Source organism: Truncatella angustata (genome assembly GCF_020726525.1).
Source record: "Truncatella angustata strain MPI-SDFR-AT-0073 chromosome Unknown BKA67scaffold_14, whole genome shotgun sequence".
Classification (NCBI taxonomy): Eukaryota; Fungi; Ascomycota; class Sordariomycetes; order Amphisphaeriales; family Sporocadaceae; genus Truncatella; species Truncatella angustata.
Genome location: NW_025763394.1, coordinates 244,503 through 262,541, shown reverse-complemented (window position 1 = coordinate 262,541; position 18,039 = coordinate 244,503). Strand labels below are relative to the sequence as shown.

At 48.2% G+C, this 18,039-nt stretch overlaps 5 protein-coding genes across 5 annotated transcripts; 2 read left to right on the top strand and 3 right to left on the bottom strand.

Annotated features, from left to right (window-relative positions):
- Window positions 1-3,107: 3,107 nt before the first annotated feature.
- Window positions 3,108-3,802, top strand: BKA67DRAFT_665362 (autophagy protein Atg8 ubiquitin like protein; the record flags this gene model as incomplete). Its single annotated transcript, XM_046108542.1, has 3 exons — window positions 3,108-3,197; window positions 3,452-3,669; window positions 3,751-3,802. The coding sequence occupies 3 exons, from the start codon at window positions 3,108-3,110 to the stop codon at window positions 3,800-3,802; spliced, it is 360 nt and encodes a 119-aa protein (XP_045951055.1).
- A 2,137-nt stretch (window positions 3,803-5,939) lies between these two features.
- BKA67DRAFT_542510 (uncharacterized protein) lies at window positions 5,940-6,308 on the bottom strand (the record flags this gene model as incomplete). The annotated part of the gene is made up of 1 exon (XM_046101120.1): window positions 5,940-6,308. The coding sequence occupies one exon, from the start codon at window positions 6,306-6,308 to the stop codon at window positions 5,940-5,942; it is 369 nt and encodes a 122-aa protein (XP_045951054.1).
- Window positions 6,309-9,181: 2,873 nt separating this feature from the next.
- On the bottom strand, window positions 9,182-10,509 carry BKA67DRAFT_588168 (tryptophan synthase beta subunit-like PLP-dependent enzyme). The gene has a single exon (XM_046104365.1). The coding sequence runs from the start codon at window positions 10,318-10,320 to the stop codon at window positions 9,319-9,321; it is 1,002 nt and encodes a 333-aa protein (XP_045951053.1). The 5' UTR covers window positions 10,321-10,509; the 3' UTR covers window positions 9,182-9,318.
- Window positions 10,510-11,584: 1,075 nt separating this feature from the next.
- On the bottom strand, window positions 11,585-14,154 carry BKA67DRAFT_596260 (HAD-like domain-containing protein; the record flags this gene model as incomplete). Its single annotated transcript, XM_046105279.1, has 4 exons — window positions 11,585-11,616; window positions 13,263-13,483; window positions 13,555-13,884; window positions 14,129-14,154. 4 exons carry the CDS (start codon window positions 14,152-14,154, stop codon window positions 11,585-11,587), a joined length of 609 nt encoding a protein of 202 aa, XP_045951052.1.
- A 666-nt stretch (window positions 14,155-14,820) lies between these two features.
- On the top strand, window positions 14,821-17,004 carry BKA67DRAFT_528444 (beta-galactosidase-domain-containing protein; the record flags this gene model as incomplete). Its single annotated transcript, XM_046098945.1, has 1 exon — window positions 14,821-17,004. The coding sequence occupies one exon, from the start codon at window positions 14,821-14,823 to the stop codon at window positions 17,002-17,004; it is 2,184 nt and encodes a 727-aa protein (XP_045951051.1).
- Between the last annotated feature and the right edge of the window lie 1,035 nt (window positions 17,005-18,039).

Genomic DNA, 18,039 nt, shown 5'->3' with positions numbered 1-18,039 from the left:
TGGTGGGAGCTTCGTTCGAGTCTGTATATCTTCAAAACTATGGACAAATGGCGTGATGAGTGCCCGCCCTGAGCCTGGTGATCCCGCGACTAGATGGCCGTACAGCTTTTCCCGCAGCGCATGGACGACCCAGGAGCGACAATTGCCAATTTAAAGTGCGTACTCAAAATTTTCTGTCATCGTCTCTTGGGAACATGGTGTCCCTGGCGCCCTACTATATTTGGAATTGAATACAGCCTGCCTTGAAAGTTTCTTCGCGACGTCATCAAGATAACTTAATCATTCTCGGCTAGGGCCCAGGTGCCTTTCTTGTGACAGACATTAAAGATTCTGAGCCGGCTCTAACTCCGCTCTGGTGGTTGATATCCAATACCTCGATCAGAGAATAGTCCAACCTACCTCCGGGACTACTAAGAAAAGCCGCGAATCCTTCCCCTTAAGAGCATAAAAAGGTTTATGTCGACTTCAGCGTCATAGTTTCGCGCCAGGGATATGAGCTGGTCCAAATCAGGCGGGCGCTGCTGTGTCCGGTCCTGAAGCCGATATATTAATACAGTAATCCTTTACTGTCGATGACCTCCCTGATCTCACGGTTGTGCAATAGAACCTCGCAGCAGAAATCAGTTGGACTGGATCTGCTCGCCGCCCAACCCATCATTTAGATGAAGTGGGTCATGATCTCCAGGGAGCGGCGCTTGAAAGTCTCTCTTGCCTCCCCAGTAGCCTCCCAGATAAAGTGCTTACCGACTTGAGTAATGAAGCGCTCGACCGAGTGTTCCAAGTTCGGCCATGAGTTGTTTATGTCGCGAGTTCTGCGGAATATTGATGATATGGCCCTTCCACACGACGCCAATCATGACGGGTCGCAGCTAGTCATATCCATGCTTGGATACTGGACTAATTGGAAGGATCTGAAGAAGGTAGAAACCGCGTGCCCAAGGAGTAGCACTACTCTTTGCGCTACATCGTGAGGGGATGGGTGATGCGGTCACTTGAAGACGGATCTGCGGCATGTAGAGTATTTTAATTTCTGGAGGCATCGGCTCGTAATGCTCAACCAAGTATTTGACGAAGCACAGCCGAAGACACTACCCCTGTGGTCGTATGACCGTCGAAACGGTGCACAGTGGTACACGTGTTGGGTTGCCGTGTTGTTTTAGTACTCAGAGTGCTATTTAGCTCAAAACAAAGCATCGAGGGGGCGGTGCAAGTTTACTGCTCTCTTGCAGGTCTCACAAATCTTGAATGATAATCTATGCCAGTTATGAGAGCACCCTTGATCATATACGTGGATCACACTAAATAATAAATTACGGTACCAGGAATGTAGTGCGCGATGCACGAAAGAATGGTGATAATTGTGTCTGATTAACAAAAGGAAAGAAAACAATGCAACTAAGTGCAAGCATCGTTATATGCTGCTCGTGCGACTACTATTAGTCAAAGTGGAGCGTTTCAACTAACTAACCTAGTGTTGTACTGATCATAGGATATTGCAATATAATCAATATCTTTAATGGATGCCTCAGGTATTCACCTGGGGCATTCACTTTAGATAGTCTTCAGTAGAACAGAGGATAGCTCTGTTCTTCACCGCGACACCAGAATCCTTCAATATGCCTACTATGATCATGACTTGCCAGCCCCCCATGTTTGACCAAGGATGGCGACATACTATACAAATGCTTTGGGTTGGTTGAGCCATGTTTGGAGAAGGAAACCCAGGGTTTCCTGCAATGGAAGCGGCAAGGACATAACTGAAAGGGCCCGACGATGCGATGTCCACTTGTTTTGGGGTCATACTTGGCAGCGCTGACCTGGGGATTTCACCAAGCTACATGCTCATCGTACGGACCTTGGAGTGGTTTGACATGAGAGCGAAGGAGTGGCATAATGTGAATGCATGCAAGAAATCCTACAGCAGGATTCCGACGTACCATGTCCGATATGTGATTGTAATGGCAAGTGTCAATTATTCAAAGTAGGCGCCGATGTTGAATTTCAAGTTCGTGTCACGTATTGTTCAATACAGAAGCAAATAAGAATGTCGAACCCCTTGGTGAAGAGGAGGTGAATCATACTTTGGATTTGATGGCCATGCATGACTCATGCAATAAGGCGGCTGGCAGTTCCCGTGGCGCAATGGCATGATTGGTGAAGATAAGCAGGCTGGTATAGCGATAAGCTATAGCATACCGGGCCCTCGAAACAGTTGGCAACTTTCAATCTAGAGTGCATTGCTCTGACCAGCGACTCATGTCCAACGATACCGGGTTCAATGGCCTCGCAGGTTTAGCCGTGACATAAATCAAAATGCAAGACCGGGCCCCGATGCAAGCCAATCTTGAGATTCTCTGTTGTCCGGGTTTCAAGAGGGAGACAAGGTGAATGTGACTTGCTCTCTGTCTGACCGGATGACCCAAATGACACAAGGGGAGGAAGGAACGCTAAGCCTGATCGGGCTGGTGTGACTTAATCGATCACGTTATCTGATCTCATTGCCCCGCCCCGCTCTTTCCTTTGTCCCTCTTGACCCCTTCTCGCTTCTCCGCTTTGGCTGATGAGGTTGAGGCCATGATGGCACTTGCTCAGCGAATGCCTTCCCGCCTCTCAGCCTTCCAGGCAACCTCGGACCCCACGTCAGTGATCGGCTGTGAATGAATCCACTTCGACCAGCGAGCTCCCTTCAGATAACTACGGGATACGGGACACAGCTGACAGATACCTAAGTTACTGTACGGCTAACTTACAGTACTCAGACTGCTACCTAGACTGGGCGTGGACTTCTTTAACCTAGTTGGTTACAGCACCCGCCTCCACCGCCCATCCGCTGAGCAATCAATCAATCCATCATTCAACCAAGCAATTCAGGTCAGTCACATATCCAAGGTTCAGCGCTCACGGGTTACCTGCAACCTTTACAGCTCTCCTCTTGCTTCTTTCTTTCCTTCCTTCTTTCTTCCCTTCCTGTTTGTCCATTTCATTCATCCTCCCTCCGACAACCTCGAACCCTGCAGCTCACACTCGGTCGTCCAGCACTCGACAGCAACATCACCGCCTTGCCCGACACAACTAACGTCATCAATCCGCCCCCGTCCACCGCCAAGATGCGATCCAAGTTCAAGGACGAGCACCCCTTCGAGAAGCGCAAGGCTGAGGCCGAGCGCATTCGCCAGAAATACGCTGACCGCATTCCCGTGAGTTGACTCTGCATTCATCATCCTCATCCCCATCATCATCTTCGTCCCCGCTGCTGCTTTGGGGTTACGTGACGAGTCGCCCCGTGTCATGTCGTGTCATCTCACCGCTGCCTGCTATCGCTTATCGCCCTCCTTCCCCGCCACCCACTCCGCTATCTCGGCCAGCTTCATTGCGACAGCGACCAGCACCATCACGTAATCGTCCAGCCAAACTGGAAGCCATGCTAACACATGATGTATCCAACCATTAGGTCATCTGCGAAAAGGTCGAGAAGTCTGACATCGCTACTATCGACAAGAAGAAGTACCTCGTACCCGCAGATCTCACCGTCGGCCAGTTCGTCTACGTGATCCGAAAGCGCATCAAGTTGTCCCCCGAGAAGGCCATCTTCATCTTCGTCGATGAGGTACTGCCCCCCACCGCCGCTCTCATGAGCAGCATCTACGAGGAACACAAGGATGAGGACGGGTAAGCACATCTCCACGCCATGCGTCCTCGCATGCATGCGGAACTACTCAGGCCATCCTGTGCTAACATGGCCCTCTGCAGATTCCTCTACATCACCTACTCGGGCGAGAACACCTTCGGCGAGTCCATCTAGGGCGCTTTTACACTTTCCGGCGTTTATGGTTCAGGCTTTTCACATGCGACGACTGCTTTATGGATATGATAGGCCGCCAGGTCAGCAGGAATGAATAGATTATGCAAGGCACGATTCAGTCTTGCTCCTCGCCCAACAGCGTTGTGCACTATTTCTAGTCCTCCCCTTTCGTGTTCTGGTACTTGCTCAAGGCACTGGATTGTTAGATGGGACTGGGGCTTTCGTATGCCGTTATGATCAGAACGTCAATCAATATCTTGGTGGCTTTGAGCCCAGCAATAGACCAACGCAGTCGCATTCGTGACGTGAGACGGCGGCCCAGCTTGGCCCCCTCCCGTGATCTGAATCCCTGAGAACCTCATATTATGATGTCGGTTTGATTTACGTTCTGGAGCAAGTGGTGATGTCCATGCGTAAGAAGATACCCAGTCAATGTAAGCCCGCTTGGATCAAAAGACAGGTCGCTCATGACTCAAGATCCAAGGAGGTGCGCATCTTACAAATATCAACAAACGGCGACATCCAATCCTTAGCATGTAGCTCGCAATCAAAGCCTTTCTATACACCAAGAGATGGAGCAGCGCTAGTTGGTTATGGAGCTTGCATATATGAACCCAATTCTGGGCGCATATTGGTATCAGTGTATGCTTGAGGCTACCCCGAATAACATCAAAGAATGATTCACTGACTGCACCATGCAGACACCCTACCACAAATGTATACCCACCTGCACCCCAGGTAATAATGCGAGGCATCCACCCAGCTTAGTGACGCGACAGATAGAAGGCTCTGACCAAGCAACCAATGCGCGCGATTGATCCCTCGAAATTTTGCGCATCCCCTTCGCACTGGCGCCACGGCAACCCGACACCCACCCGGCGCACACTTCGCGCAAGCCCCTGGAAAGCAAGCATCGTCAGTTTCCTGTGATATCCTAGAGCGTCCCACGCAAAGCTAGCGGCGACAAGACCGGTGGGCGGCAGAGCGCTCAGTCACGATCCAATATGGCGGTGCAGGACTGTATCTCTACGTACTTGCATACTCGTGGCCCTCTGTTGTATGACCCTCTTGACACTTCGTCCGATGAAAAGGTACCATCGAATCCTGGTAATAAGTAGAAAAACGGAGTGTTGGAGTGGGGTTTTGGTCCTCATGAGGTTAGATTCTAAATCAAATTGATATCAGTCGTTCGGTATCAAGCTCAAGGAAGCTTGACGACGTGTTGCCAATGGTGGTTCTCGGCTCGTCGATATGCTCAACCCGATCAACGAGGCAGTGACAACGATCTTTCACATTGCGCACGTGATGAAAAGAAGGGTTGTTGCATCAAATGCCTTGGTCTAACAGGATGTCCACCACTCGAGATTCTGACCTCTGCGTAAATGATCAAAAACTGAAATTTTTCGCGAAGAGATCGCTCAGGCGACCGAGAGAGAACCGTGAGTCCCGCGAGGCGCGTGGCGTAGATAGGGCCAGTCTCTTACTGAATTCGACAAAGGTTCGACACACCGTAGTGGTTTATCATGTCCACGCATATACATATAGGTGCTCTGGGGGTTGCCCTGTCACGCAGATAATTCAGCCATAAGTACGTGCATTACGTACCGTTCCGCTACCGCCCCCTGCCACCCGACAGTCCGTATTAATAGCTTTGCCAGAATATCCTGTACGAAGCTGATTTGAGACTGGGACCGTGCTGATCGTGCAAGAGATACCAGATTTGGTGTCAAAAGTTGACCGTCAGGGAGCGTTTCGGCATCTCCAATCACGTGAATGGCCTGATATCAATTAGCCGCTTTCTCAAAGTGTCCCAACGCAAACAGAAAACTGGCGACCGCTTTAAGACGTCTACTAATGCCATGCTCCAGTTTACTGCCCGGCTGCGAAACACTGAGCTCACAGCTTCCCGTGCGATGCGAGATGCACGAGTTAAGGACCTGTAGAACTGGGTTATGGTACCGGCTCGGAGCTTCTCAAGCAATGATAGTAGATCATAGTCACTATGATGCGGCTCGGCTGGTTTTTTATTGTGTCGGGGTATTCAATTGCCTGTAGAATAGTCGTAGAAGGATCACTACTTAACTCAAGATTATTCGTGTCTTCAGCAAGTGTCGAATCATCCTTCCTGAGATAGTTGTCATTTTCGACCAGCCAGCATAAGCTTTGCCCACATCCTCATGTTGGGTCGTCTTTCCTTCTTATTTCTTGATACTTGCCTGGTAGAGTTTCCACTACTTCGATTACTAACTTCATTCATGCTACTTCGGCGTTTTGACCCTTCCACAGTTATGCCTTGAACGTCTATCGCAGCCGAACTATCCTGTTCAGCGAAATGGTCACCAGGTGCGGGAGGCCCATCGTTAGGAATGAGCTTTTTTGTTTTGTCCTTTTGGAGGCCCCAATCCTCCAGCTTTGCTGTGTATAGGCGCCGTCTACCACGGAGAAATGATGAAGAGTTGAACTTCGTCTTGAATGACAATTCGGTCTCACGTAGCTTCAAACCCATGCAAGCTCTTCATGTGCAGCATCAGTTGGTCAACCGTCATCGGACCGTGCATCTGCCTGACCTCGGCCTCGTGACTTCTCCATATTTCGACTGGGTTTTGTTTCGCCTTTTGTCGCTTGGGGCCCATACATTGCACCATAGTATTTGTCGTTATTGAACCTGCGTCCAGCCAGCTATGAAGCCCCGGGTAATAGAGCCTGGAGTGAGCCTGGAGTGAGCCCAGAGGTGTAACTCGTTCTGCTGACAGTTCAATTCCGGCTAGGTGCCGAGACTGTTTGAAGTGTTACAAGAAATGCAGAACATGTGAAGCCGAGTGAAAGTAATCTGTAATGTTAATAAGGTAGACCAGAGGGCTTCAGGGTGGTTCAAAAGTTAGTCAGGTCAGAGTGAAGTTGCTTAACCTAGGTCTTTCGCCAGCTGATGTTGCAAAGTGAACCGCTGCCCTATTGCAAGGATGAGCTAGACTAGAGTCAACATTAGACGCTCAGCTTAGCAGGGCTGAATATGCTTGATTTCCAATGACCATTCTAAGACTAGCGCTGCGCATAAGTTAGAACGCTTGGAGTTGACCACCCTCAGTTTGCCTCGTCTAAGCCAAATTCGGTGTTTGTAAAATTTCCGAAGTCAGCTAGGTAGATCCTAGCGGTGCTGCCTCCCCTGTTGCCAAGCCTGGTCATACAACTCATGGTCCACGCGCTACCTAATCTGTCCATTGTATTTTATCGACCTCTATAGTGTTCGCAAGATTTAACAGCTCACAGCTGTTGCATGTAGTGTACAATGCACCAGCTACACAAGACGGCGGATCATTGGCCATCAAGTAAGCTTCGTGATCGGCCTTGCTAAGTTTGGGCTATTGTAAAATACAATGATACGTATCAAAAAAACTGGCAGAAGCCTGTACTACTTATAAATAAGAGTTGACAAAAGCTGTTAAAGTGTTTCGTCACCTTTACCCTTTTCTTCATCAAAGCACTGCCTTTCCCAATACTCCATCGCTTTCGATCATATAGAGACTTCACGCCAAACGCAATCATGTCCCAAGAGAGCAAGAAAAAGTATTCGTATCAAGTCAGAAAGGATGGTATCGGCAACATGCTGGCGTACACAGGTTCATGGGTTGATGACTCGAATTATGGGCATCCGGTTCGCTTATATCCAAAGACAACCATAGTATGGAATGGTGAACTAATGGTCATTGTTAACAAGCAAATCAATTGCCCGAAAGTCACACCTCGGGACCAGTCGACACCCGGAGTTGTCCTGAAGCGATCAGAGGATTCTCGTGCGTCCAGATGTGCCGTGGGGATGGATGGAGAAGGCCACAAAATGACACGATGGATGCAGGAGACAAGTAAGGAGCAGCCTTGGACGCCAACTGGTTCTACTTCGACGAAAAGGCAGAAGCCTAAGAAGGATTGTACTACGCAATAGATTCCTGGATAGGACTGATGACGAGAGATGAAGACGGAGCTAAATGAAGGCTTATTACGCTGATCATAGACAGTCACTATTCAATTTATGTTATTGGACTATCTGCTCCGGCGAACCTGTATAGACTTGTGATTCGCTGCTGACATCAGGTCACTAGCACATCAGGTGACCCAGAAGTACTCACTTCCGTTACACGTTTAATGTATCAGTTAATTCGCACATAGGTAGAGTGGCTAACAACTCAGACCGATAGAGACTCGGTGCGAGGACAATACCCTACTTTTATGAGAGTGAATGGCTCCAAAATATCTAACAGCAAAGAAATGCATGTATAGTTAGTAATAACGTCCACATGGGGGAACCCTACGCGCTAGTGCCTCACTATGATGCTTGGACTGTATAACTAATTAAATTGCTTTTACAATTTTGCGCAAAGAACATCATTGATGTTAGATCGATCGGGACGAATACAGCCACTACGCAGATACAGTTACATGTGGACTTCACGTCCACCATGGCTTCAATACTCCGGTCTTCCAAAAATTACTACGGAGGCTGCAAAATGCTCTCAAAGCTATAAGACAACAACTAATCGACCGGTTGGGTATTTATAAAGATAACGCCGTGCTGTCTAATAACACTTATGGATCACTTGAATGGATATTGTCAATTCTACAACTATAAATTATTTAATATCCGATTCAGACTTCGACTGTTGTATCAAACACTCTCTTTGAAACAATAATGTTGAAAGAAAGACCTCTGAAAAGCAATTAGGGCTAGGATAGCAAAAATACGCTAATTTCTGACTCCAATTGTGGTTGAATGGCAGTATCCAGAACGCATTTAGCTAGTACTTGAACTTCTTAAATGTAACATATTTGGAAGCCCTCGGATGGTAAGCAGAAGGCTGGCGAAGAAGATGAAGGACTTTAGATGGTTAATAACATATCTACACCATGAGATCCTTGAGTCATCTTCCCCGACGAAATCGTCCAGAACCCTGTAAAGCTTTTCATTCTCGCCGCTCAATCTGACTGTGAATAACCACTTGAACCGAGTAACATTTGGTTAGAGATGATACTTATCAGTATGGATATAATAGACCTTCAATCAAATATCTGCTTATAGGGGCATTTCTCGAAAACCTTCAAGTCTGGAGCAGACCACTCATTTTAAAATCCAGTATCGTCATTCTCAGCAACAAGAAAATACAGTATGGACCGCCGGACATCAAAACATATCAATTTCCGTACATTTCATGAGGATAGTCCCAGGCTGATCTATCTGCCTGTGCGATTTAGGACTACCGAGTAGATTATATCCTCTGGAAATGCTAGTGTATTTGTATTACGGAGCTCGAAGTAGCTATATTTTGCAACGAAGTCACCTTTTGTCGTCTCGAGCAACCGCTGTTATCGTTGGTAGCTATTCCAACTCTCTCTTTTCACTGATACTGGAATTTGAGGCGCAACAATCATTAAGATTCCGAGACAGTACTCAGGTAGCTTGGTCATTCTGTTGAAGTAGCAAAATATTATTCCATGTAGCATTGTAAGAGGTCACAGAACATCCATTATTGCTCCGCAAACAATGGCCCGCTCATGTACTTCAAACCCGTGTCACATGCGACAGTCACGACCGTTTTTCCGACGCCCAATTCTTTAGCCAATGCAATCGCGGCTACCACGTTCAATCCAGTCGAGGTTCCCACGAGAATACCCTCCTCCTTAGCCAGTCGTCTGCACATCGCGCGTCCTTCTTCTTCAGGCACCGCCCTAGCCTCATCATAGAGGTTGTTGTCGAGCAATGGTAATTTGAATGCGTTACCGACGCCCTCAACTCCATGTGTTCCAGCCCGGCCTTCTGTAATGAAAGGTGAAGAGGCAGGCTCCAGCACGACAACCCGACAATGTGGATATGTTGGCTTTAGCACTTTCGAGACACCCATCAACATGCCGCCACCACCAACGCAAGCACAGAAACTGTCAATGCCACTTGGTAGTTGCTGGACGAGTTCCCGACCGAGATTTGCATAACCAATAAAAGCATCCCTGTTAGCGAACTGATCTGCAGCAAATACCCCAGGCTGGGCCGCGAGATCCTTCGCACGCTGCTTGATTTTCGGAAACAAATCGGGCGTCAGCTTGCCGCTGGGACTATGAATCAACTCAAGCCCGGAACCGAGAGCAGTCATGGTGCGAAGCTTCTCTGTCGCGAAGCAATTAGAGCATACCGCGTCGAACTTGTAGCCCTTCACCGCGCAAACAAAGGCCAGAGCCGAGCCTGTACTTCCTCCAGTCGCCTCGACCACTGTCATACCAGGCTTCAAATCACCCCGAATCTCGGCTTCCTCTATTATGGAGCGTGCCATCCGATCTTTGTAAGATCCTGTGGGGTTGAGGCTTTCCATTTTGATGTAAACTTTGGCATGTCCTTCTGGTACAACACGGCTCAACCGGAGGAGAGGGGTGTTCCCGATCATGTCGAGAGAAGTCTCGACTGGAGCTGGCGGCACCTTCGACATGTTTCGTACTTCCTGTTCGTACCAGGTGAGATGTGCAGAGAATAGTCGCATATAAGCACTGCGCCACGGGTGGAACAGTGAAGACTTTTGTCAACTTTCCTATCTTTTTACAAGGCTAGGTTCCCGGCCGCTTCGTTGTACGCTTTAAAATGAGTCATTTATCATGTTGCGATACTCCGTTGTGGGTCCACTAGCACTAATCTCAGATGCATTAGCACAGATGTTCTCCCTGTATCAGTCTACCCTTGTTGTGCTTGACTGTGTAAGGAAGTGTCTAGCAGTAATTTAAAATGTGACCGTCGTTAGGGAATATCCATGGCTATCACGTGTCATCAGGTCTGACTTCCCGTGACCGCGACTTTCGTTAGATACGGACAGTACACGCAGTGTCACATTATAACGTGTATGTAATATTCGATGAGCTCAGTTTCAATCACACCTCGCAAGGAGGTAAGTTCGAAATTGTGTTTGATGGCAGTCGCAATAGGCTAGAGTGCTAACGTTATTATCATCCTTTATCACCAGTGTCGTATTGTGACCTCGCGTAGAAAAAACCTAGGACTTTTGACTTTTGACAAGGCATTAAGTGCTACCTCATATTCTAACTGCAAACCAATTATTGCCAGTTTTCTTTTACGTAGACATGAAACTATGTCTACAAACCCCCATTCTTAATGAAATGCAGTCATTATCCATGCATTTTCGATCTCTCGACTGTCTGCAATGGGCAGCTTCTAACCGTATATGAAATATTAATCCATTGTAAACCAACCTGAAGTCTTCGACCGTTGTGGGCACGAGTTTAAATACCTCATTACCTGTTTATTCATGAAGCTTAATAGTTAATACAAGGTAGTTATAAAAGGTACTATCTTTAGTAGTTCGTATCAAGATTATAATAAGACTTAAAATGCTATTAAAACAAAATTTAAAAAGAGATTATTTCTCTTCTTTGTTTAAGTTCTTAACTTTTATTAAGAATTACATAGTCTTATTAATCTTTCCGTTTTAAGTTAAGGCTTTAAATGAAGTCATTATCATATCATAATTATCATTATCGTTGTTTTAATTTTAATTGATTTCCTTCCTTGGCTAATATACAACTATAAGCTCGTTGTCTAACAAGATAGCTGCACAAAATTTATTTCTTATTTCATTAGCAAATAGAGATAATTTGTCAACTTTAACAGCTACCTGGAGAACGTCCTTTTTTCCGACCTTTTCTTTTCAAATCTTGTTTCCACTTATTCCACTCCACCTAGCATCGGCTTTTCTGACGACTCTCGTTTGGCTTGCACGTTGTTTCTTCTCTAGTTTATTTTTCCTTATTTTTTTTCTCGGCTTCCCCTTTTACTGCATTTTCCTTTCTCTTTTGGATTGGTCACTTCAGGCGCCGTAGTCCACCATGTCAGGCGTTGTTGACGCCCAAGACCCAACAGACAGCGAGCGTCTGGTATCTGATCCGTTTGGTGCGAAAATCCGCCTTGCTATTTGTAACGGAAAAGATACAAAGCGCTTCCTCGCAGGCCCCCAAGCTTTGAGCCGCTTCTCCCGTATATTTACTGCATCCGTTGTCGCGTTGGTCACTGCGAAATCCGACGAATCTGTTGCCTGTTTGGCACTGCGGCTGCAGGTGGACAATATTGAAGTTATGAGCCTGGTTTTGCGAATGGTTCATGGAAAGTTCGATAAAATTCCTGCCAAAATGTCCCAAGCAGGGATATTCGCATTCGCAAAGATCGTTCATACGTACAATATCACCTGCAATTTCGGCGCTTGACCAAAAGCCTGGTTCTCTCAACTACGAAGAACGCTTGAACATTATGAGCTCTTGGAGCAATATCACTCACTCCGCGATGATGAAACTGATTGTCTCAAAAGGTCTGTCTGGGCCGCTTGGGTTCTGGGAGATCAGGATTTCTTCGAGTACGGCATCCGTAAGCTGTTGCTCAATTGGCGTCCCAGCCGCCCTGGACATATCAACTTCCACGACGTAGAACCCAGCTTGGTCGGCCTACTAGGTAAAGTAGTTTCCCATTTCCTCGCCTATTGTGCGAAAACTAATAACGGACAGCGGAGTTTCCACACAAGCGAGATGAAGTGGTTAAAGGAATGGTCACGGTCTTCACCCGAAAGCTTACAGGATGGCGCAGACATGGAGAGCGCCTCTGCGAGATGCAAGGCCCCGAGCACAGTGTCATGTGTGAGGAACATGTGTTCCACGCAATTTCACAATCCCTCGATTTTATGGGCATTCGCCCCAGCAGTACTTTAAGAGACCTCGATGACGAGAGTGTGATGAGTCTTTCTGAGCAGCTCCTCTTCGTCTCCGCTTCACCCACCGAAGTCATGGAACAGTGTGGACGAATATGTGCTTTGGGTCACCTAAGATGTGCTGATGTTACCATGATCCAAATCTTCATTCGAGCCTTCAGAGACGAGTTGCGGCTCGATCTTGGCAACGAGCAACTCGAACACTTCAATCGCCTACAAGCCCGTACTTCCGTCAATGCACCTTACCAGATCTACTCTGCCATGCAATCTCTCGGCATCAACGATTCGGCAAGTTCCAGTGGTCTTACTGAAGCCATAAATAAACTTGAAAATTTCATCATTGGTTACCCCGAGGCTTCAGGAGACAAGGCTAGTCGTTCCGCAATCCATCCCGATGATAAGCCCGACAGGCTAGAGGGACAGCAACGTCACGACATGAACCACCAACTTTTGGGCAGAGCCATGGTTTTGGGTGTTCAGAAACCATGATTTCTGTACGTACGCTGGGCTATTTGCTGGATATGTTCATTAATAGCGTGAACCACAAATGAGCCTTGCACGGGAAGGAAGTTGTTGGGTGTACGCACAAAATCGTCGCTTTGAAGGAGCGATGATGTATGGTCGTAGGGAGGGAAGAACGCTGCTTGCATTCTACCCTTGGTTGTATTCATTTAGATCAGACTGGAGTTCTGAGATTATCTGTATACTTGGTCCCTGACTGCGCTGATGTGCTTCGTTTAGGTGAATACAGAAGATCCCCTCCTCCGAAGCAGGTATAACATCCCTATGCTGGCTGTCGCCTATCATGACAACCTCGTGACAATTCAGATTGAGTCTCGCCAGAACAGCTGCGAAAAGTCCGTCGGTTTCGGACACGCCAAAAGCATTTGTCGTCGCCAAGAAGTCTATGTAAGGTGAGAGACCTAGATGCGCCACAGTCCTTTCTTGAGCATCTTGTGGCCCTTTCGTGATAATGGCTATTTTCATGCCTTTTGCTTGAGATCAGCTAACAGCTCGATGACTCCTCGCTTCAATTCCAATGACTGCATCAACTTTTCCTCGTACCTCTCCAGAAGCATGTCCATCAGTTCGTTCGGCGGAAGAGAAAACGCGGACAACACAGCTCCAAATCGTTCCCTTCGATACGCATGCGATGTTCTACCATCCGTGAAAGCATGCGCAGTTCCTGCTTTCAGTGCTTCCGCGTGCTTGGCCTTGAGATCACTCATTGAAATACTATATTTCTGCCCCACCAGCCCTAGCACTTCGTTCGTGGCAGAACCTGATGCCCTGCAAAACTCATGTAGGGTATCGTCGAGGTCGAACCATACCCACTTCTTACTCTAGATCAAGACTCGCAGCTCAATCATGTTCTCCATTTCTATCGTGTTGGATATGTTTGTTGAAGCAGCGATACCCAAGATATTGATTAACCAATAGAAATGCTTGCAGTAGAAACGGTTGCACACCGCTGCAAGACTTGACACTTGAAGCAACCCCCAACCTCTATTGCGACGGGCGAGTTATTTTGACCCTTGCAGCTCGAAGGATATCATTAGTCCAAGGCGTGCAAACGTCCACCTACTCCAGGGGGTCCCGATGAGCAGACATCTCACGATCTCAACTACTGGCTATTCTTCGGCAGGCCCAAAGTGGCCCTATCGGCCCTACTGCTGGTAGTTGAACTGAAAGAGGATCTCTACTTTACGGTGCGGTTTCCCGGCATTTCAACGATGCTCTGTCGAAGCGCACCAATTGCAACTCGGTCTTCTCGGACGAGAACGAGTCGATTTTGAGCCGAAGCAGGGACATGGGAGTGGTCGGAGGCCTAGTAAATCCAACGGTCTCAGTTCAACCCCGCAAAATACCCCAATACCTCCATGCACCCCACCAAGCTATGAGGAGATTCTACGCCGATTTAGGGCACGATGACATCGCTCTCTCGCGCAGCCCCACAGGTCAACATGGTGAACTTGCATAACCAGTCGAGCGTTGCAATGTCAACATGCCTGCCCACAGTTCTCGCGTACCGCTACATAGATACCTTATGGTTTCTGTAGCGAATATGAAGTCCTGGGACTATCCCCGTGACGCGAGTCGTTCGCATGCGGGGTTTGCCTGGCAAGACCGGCTATGAGTTCTTCAGGTCGGCATACATAAGAGTTGGAATCCTCTCGCCTTAACCCTCTTGTTGGGCCTGCATTCCGAGTAGCCCTTTTCAAAGTTGTTCGTTGAGTCCATCTGTACGTCATGGGTGCTAGAACTCTCGCCGTTGCGATGTTCCTCCAAAAGGCTCTGAGCGCAGTAGCGCCGTTGAATGTTCTAGCGAGGGCTCATAATTCCACATCAGGGCCATCGACCGATAGGTGGCCGAGCGGCTTGCACCTGGCGGTGGATTACTACCCGTCTCAATGGCCCGAGTCAGCTTGGGAGACGGACATTTCACAGATGCGGGACAACAACATCTCCTATGTTCGCGTGAATGAGTTCGACTGGCACATTCTTGAGCCAACAGAAGGACAATACAACTTCACCCTCCTGGATACGACACTTGAGCTGCTTGAGAGGTACGGTCTCAAGGCTATCGTTGGCACCCCAACTGCATCGCCACCAAATTGGTTGACGGAGAACTACGATGTCAACTTCGTGGATCGTACCAATACGACTCTGATCTTTGGCTCTCGTCGGCACTACAGCTTTTCTTCGTTTGATTACCGGAACCTCAGCCAAGGTATCACGACCAAATTAGCTCAGCGATATGGAAGCCACCCTGCAGTGGTAGGCTGGCAATTGGACAATGAGTTTGGATGCCACGACACTGTGCGCAGCTACGACCACAATGCCATCACGAGGTTCCGTACCTGGCTGGAGGAGAAGTATGGAACTATCGAAAATTTGAACAATGCTCAAGGCCGAGTGTTCTGGTCGGATCAATATGAAAGCTTTGAAACCATCCAACCTCCGTTCCTCGAGATCTACACCAATAACGAACTGCACACGCTCGACTGGTACACCTTCTCTTCAGATATGGTCATAGAGTTCGCCAAGGAGCAGACGAATATCATCAGACAGTACGCTCCGTCGCACGCAATTACACACAACTTCATGATGGGATACAGTGACTTTGACCATTACAAGTTTGCTCGAGAGGTAGGCATTGACCTTGCAACTTTCGATCAGTACGCCCTTGCTGGCCCGAGCACATTCTCCTGGTTGTCCGACCAGGAGCTGTTCGAGACGCTGCGCACCGGCCTGCCCGATTGGCAAGCGCTACATCATGGTCTCTACCGAGGCGTCTCTGGCGCAGCTTACAATAAAACAGCGGGACCATGGGGTGTGATGGAAATGGAGCCTGGTGTACTAAATTGGAACCAATATCGCGTGAGCCCGTGGACTGGCATGGTAAAACTCTGGACTCTTGAGGTTTTTGCGTCGTCGGGAAGTCTCGTCAACTATTTCCGTTGGCGTCAGGTCCCCTATGCTCAGGAGCAGACACTGTCTGGGCTACACTTGTCAGACTATACAGCAGACGAAGGGCTCGATGAGGTCCAGGAGCTTGTACAAGAGCAACTGCCCAAGCTCCGAGAAGCCGTAACCGTAGACGAGCCACAAGCCGATATCGCTTTCGTCTTCGACTATGCTTCAGTCTGGACCTGGGCAATTGAGCCTTACAGTGGCAGTTGGGATGTCAAGAAAGCAGGGTATACAGATACGGTGGTGAACTACTGGGATCTTGTTTATATCTTCTACTCAGCCATCCGCCGACTTGGACTGTCTATTGACGTCATCGGACCCGATCAGCCTCTCGACGGCTACAAGCTGGTCGTTGTGCCAAGTCTTCCCATTATCCCGGAGGCGTTTAATGCTGCAATTGCGAGTTACTCGGGGCCTATAGTCTTCGGGCCCCATACTGGATCGAAGGACGCCAACTTCGCAACTGTCACCGGCCTCAACCCTGGCAACGGTGCATTGGGCGATAGGTTGCCTACTCGAGTCACACGCGTTGAGACTCCGCCGAGTTACGCGGGCAGTGGAGTCCTATATGGAGGATCAAACTATAGTATCGATGGCCGCGAGGAGTGGATCGAGTGCAGGAGGGCCAATCTGACCAGCAGCGCGACCGTGACATATACCTCTCCGCATCGACCGGGAAAGCCTGCCGCGTGCGAAAAGGACGGTGCCCACTATCTGGCTTTCAAGCCTTCTACCGATTTCCTGGTTGCCTACCTGGGAGACGTCGCGGCCGGAGCGAATATCACGGCCTTGACTGGCATACTGGCAAGCAAGGATAATGATTTGGGAAGCTCTCTGAGGTTGCTGAGAAGAGGCAATTTGGTCTGGGCATTTAACTATGGCACATCGGCTGTAGCGGCACCTACGATTGAAAACGCTGAGTTGCTAATTGGAGAACTGGGCGACATCCCGGGTGCCGGTGTCGTGGTATGGAAGTTGCAGAGTTAGAACTCGCAAGAAGACCAGATTCGAGGTTGCTAAATAATGTAATATATCTAAACAACGAGTACAAACACTTATAGCATTCGTGCTTGCGACCTATGATGTTCCATTGCATCCCAAAAGCCTCAATTCAAGCAACTGTTGTAATGCCCAGCATCATTCCAAGGCTGACCGCGGTAATAGCAAGTTGGTCTCGCCGACTAGTCTTTCTTATCAAATTTCGACAGTAATTTGGCCATTTTGGAAGTATACTATCCACAAACAACATGAGCGCCATCTAGAAAACGGTATGTACGAGCATTAACACGCCAAGTGCGGGCTCTATAGTAGACCCTCCATGACTCGCTGTCGCCGGATTTTATCACCACGATGAGTGAGTGCCTATAGAGTTCTGGCTAAGTCAATTCTAGCTCGGAAACTAGAAGCGGTACCCTAAAGACTGCACCACGACCAAGTCCGGATTAATAAGCTTTGGCCTGATGGCAAATTGGGTTAGCTGCACAGTCATGCGTGCTTTGTGCAGATTGATGTGACTCCATTCGAGAATACATACTGAGCGGGCGCCAACGGCGACATCTTCGGAATATTGGCTGGAGTGATCGCTACTTACAGGCTAACTCGCCCAGGGGGGGAAATATGCCATGAGCGGTGCACTAACAAACGCTTGAATGAACGCATATGCCTAAATTTTGTGGATGCACAAAGGTCCTGGACTAGTTGACACATGGCCGGTGCCAAGTCATTGTTATCTTGGTCGCATTAACTGCATACAAATCAGGTACGATCGGTTGGGGGATCTGGTGAACCCTTTGTTTAGTGGGGCCAGAGTCCCCTCGAGGCCCACTGTGAAGCTGTACCAGGTGAACTATATATCAATGACCTCATTGACTACCGGAACAGCATCATAATATCGAATAGTTACGCCTACAAAATAAATACGGAGCTAGTGGCTGAAAACGTCATTTGTACTTCTTGTCACAATCTATATAAGTCTCTATAAAATTCTTAATTCATGTAGCCCTGGTATTGCCCTGATCTAAA

Bases quoted from the DNA above. Each gene is read 5' to 3' on its own strand.
- BKA67DRAFT_588168 (XM_046104365.1), bottom strand. From the start codon at position 10,320: ATGCGACTATTCTCTGCACATCTCACCTGGTACGAACAGGAAGTACGA.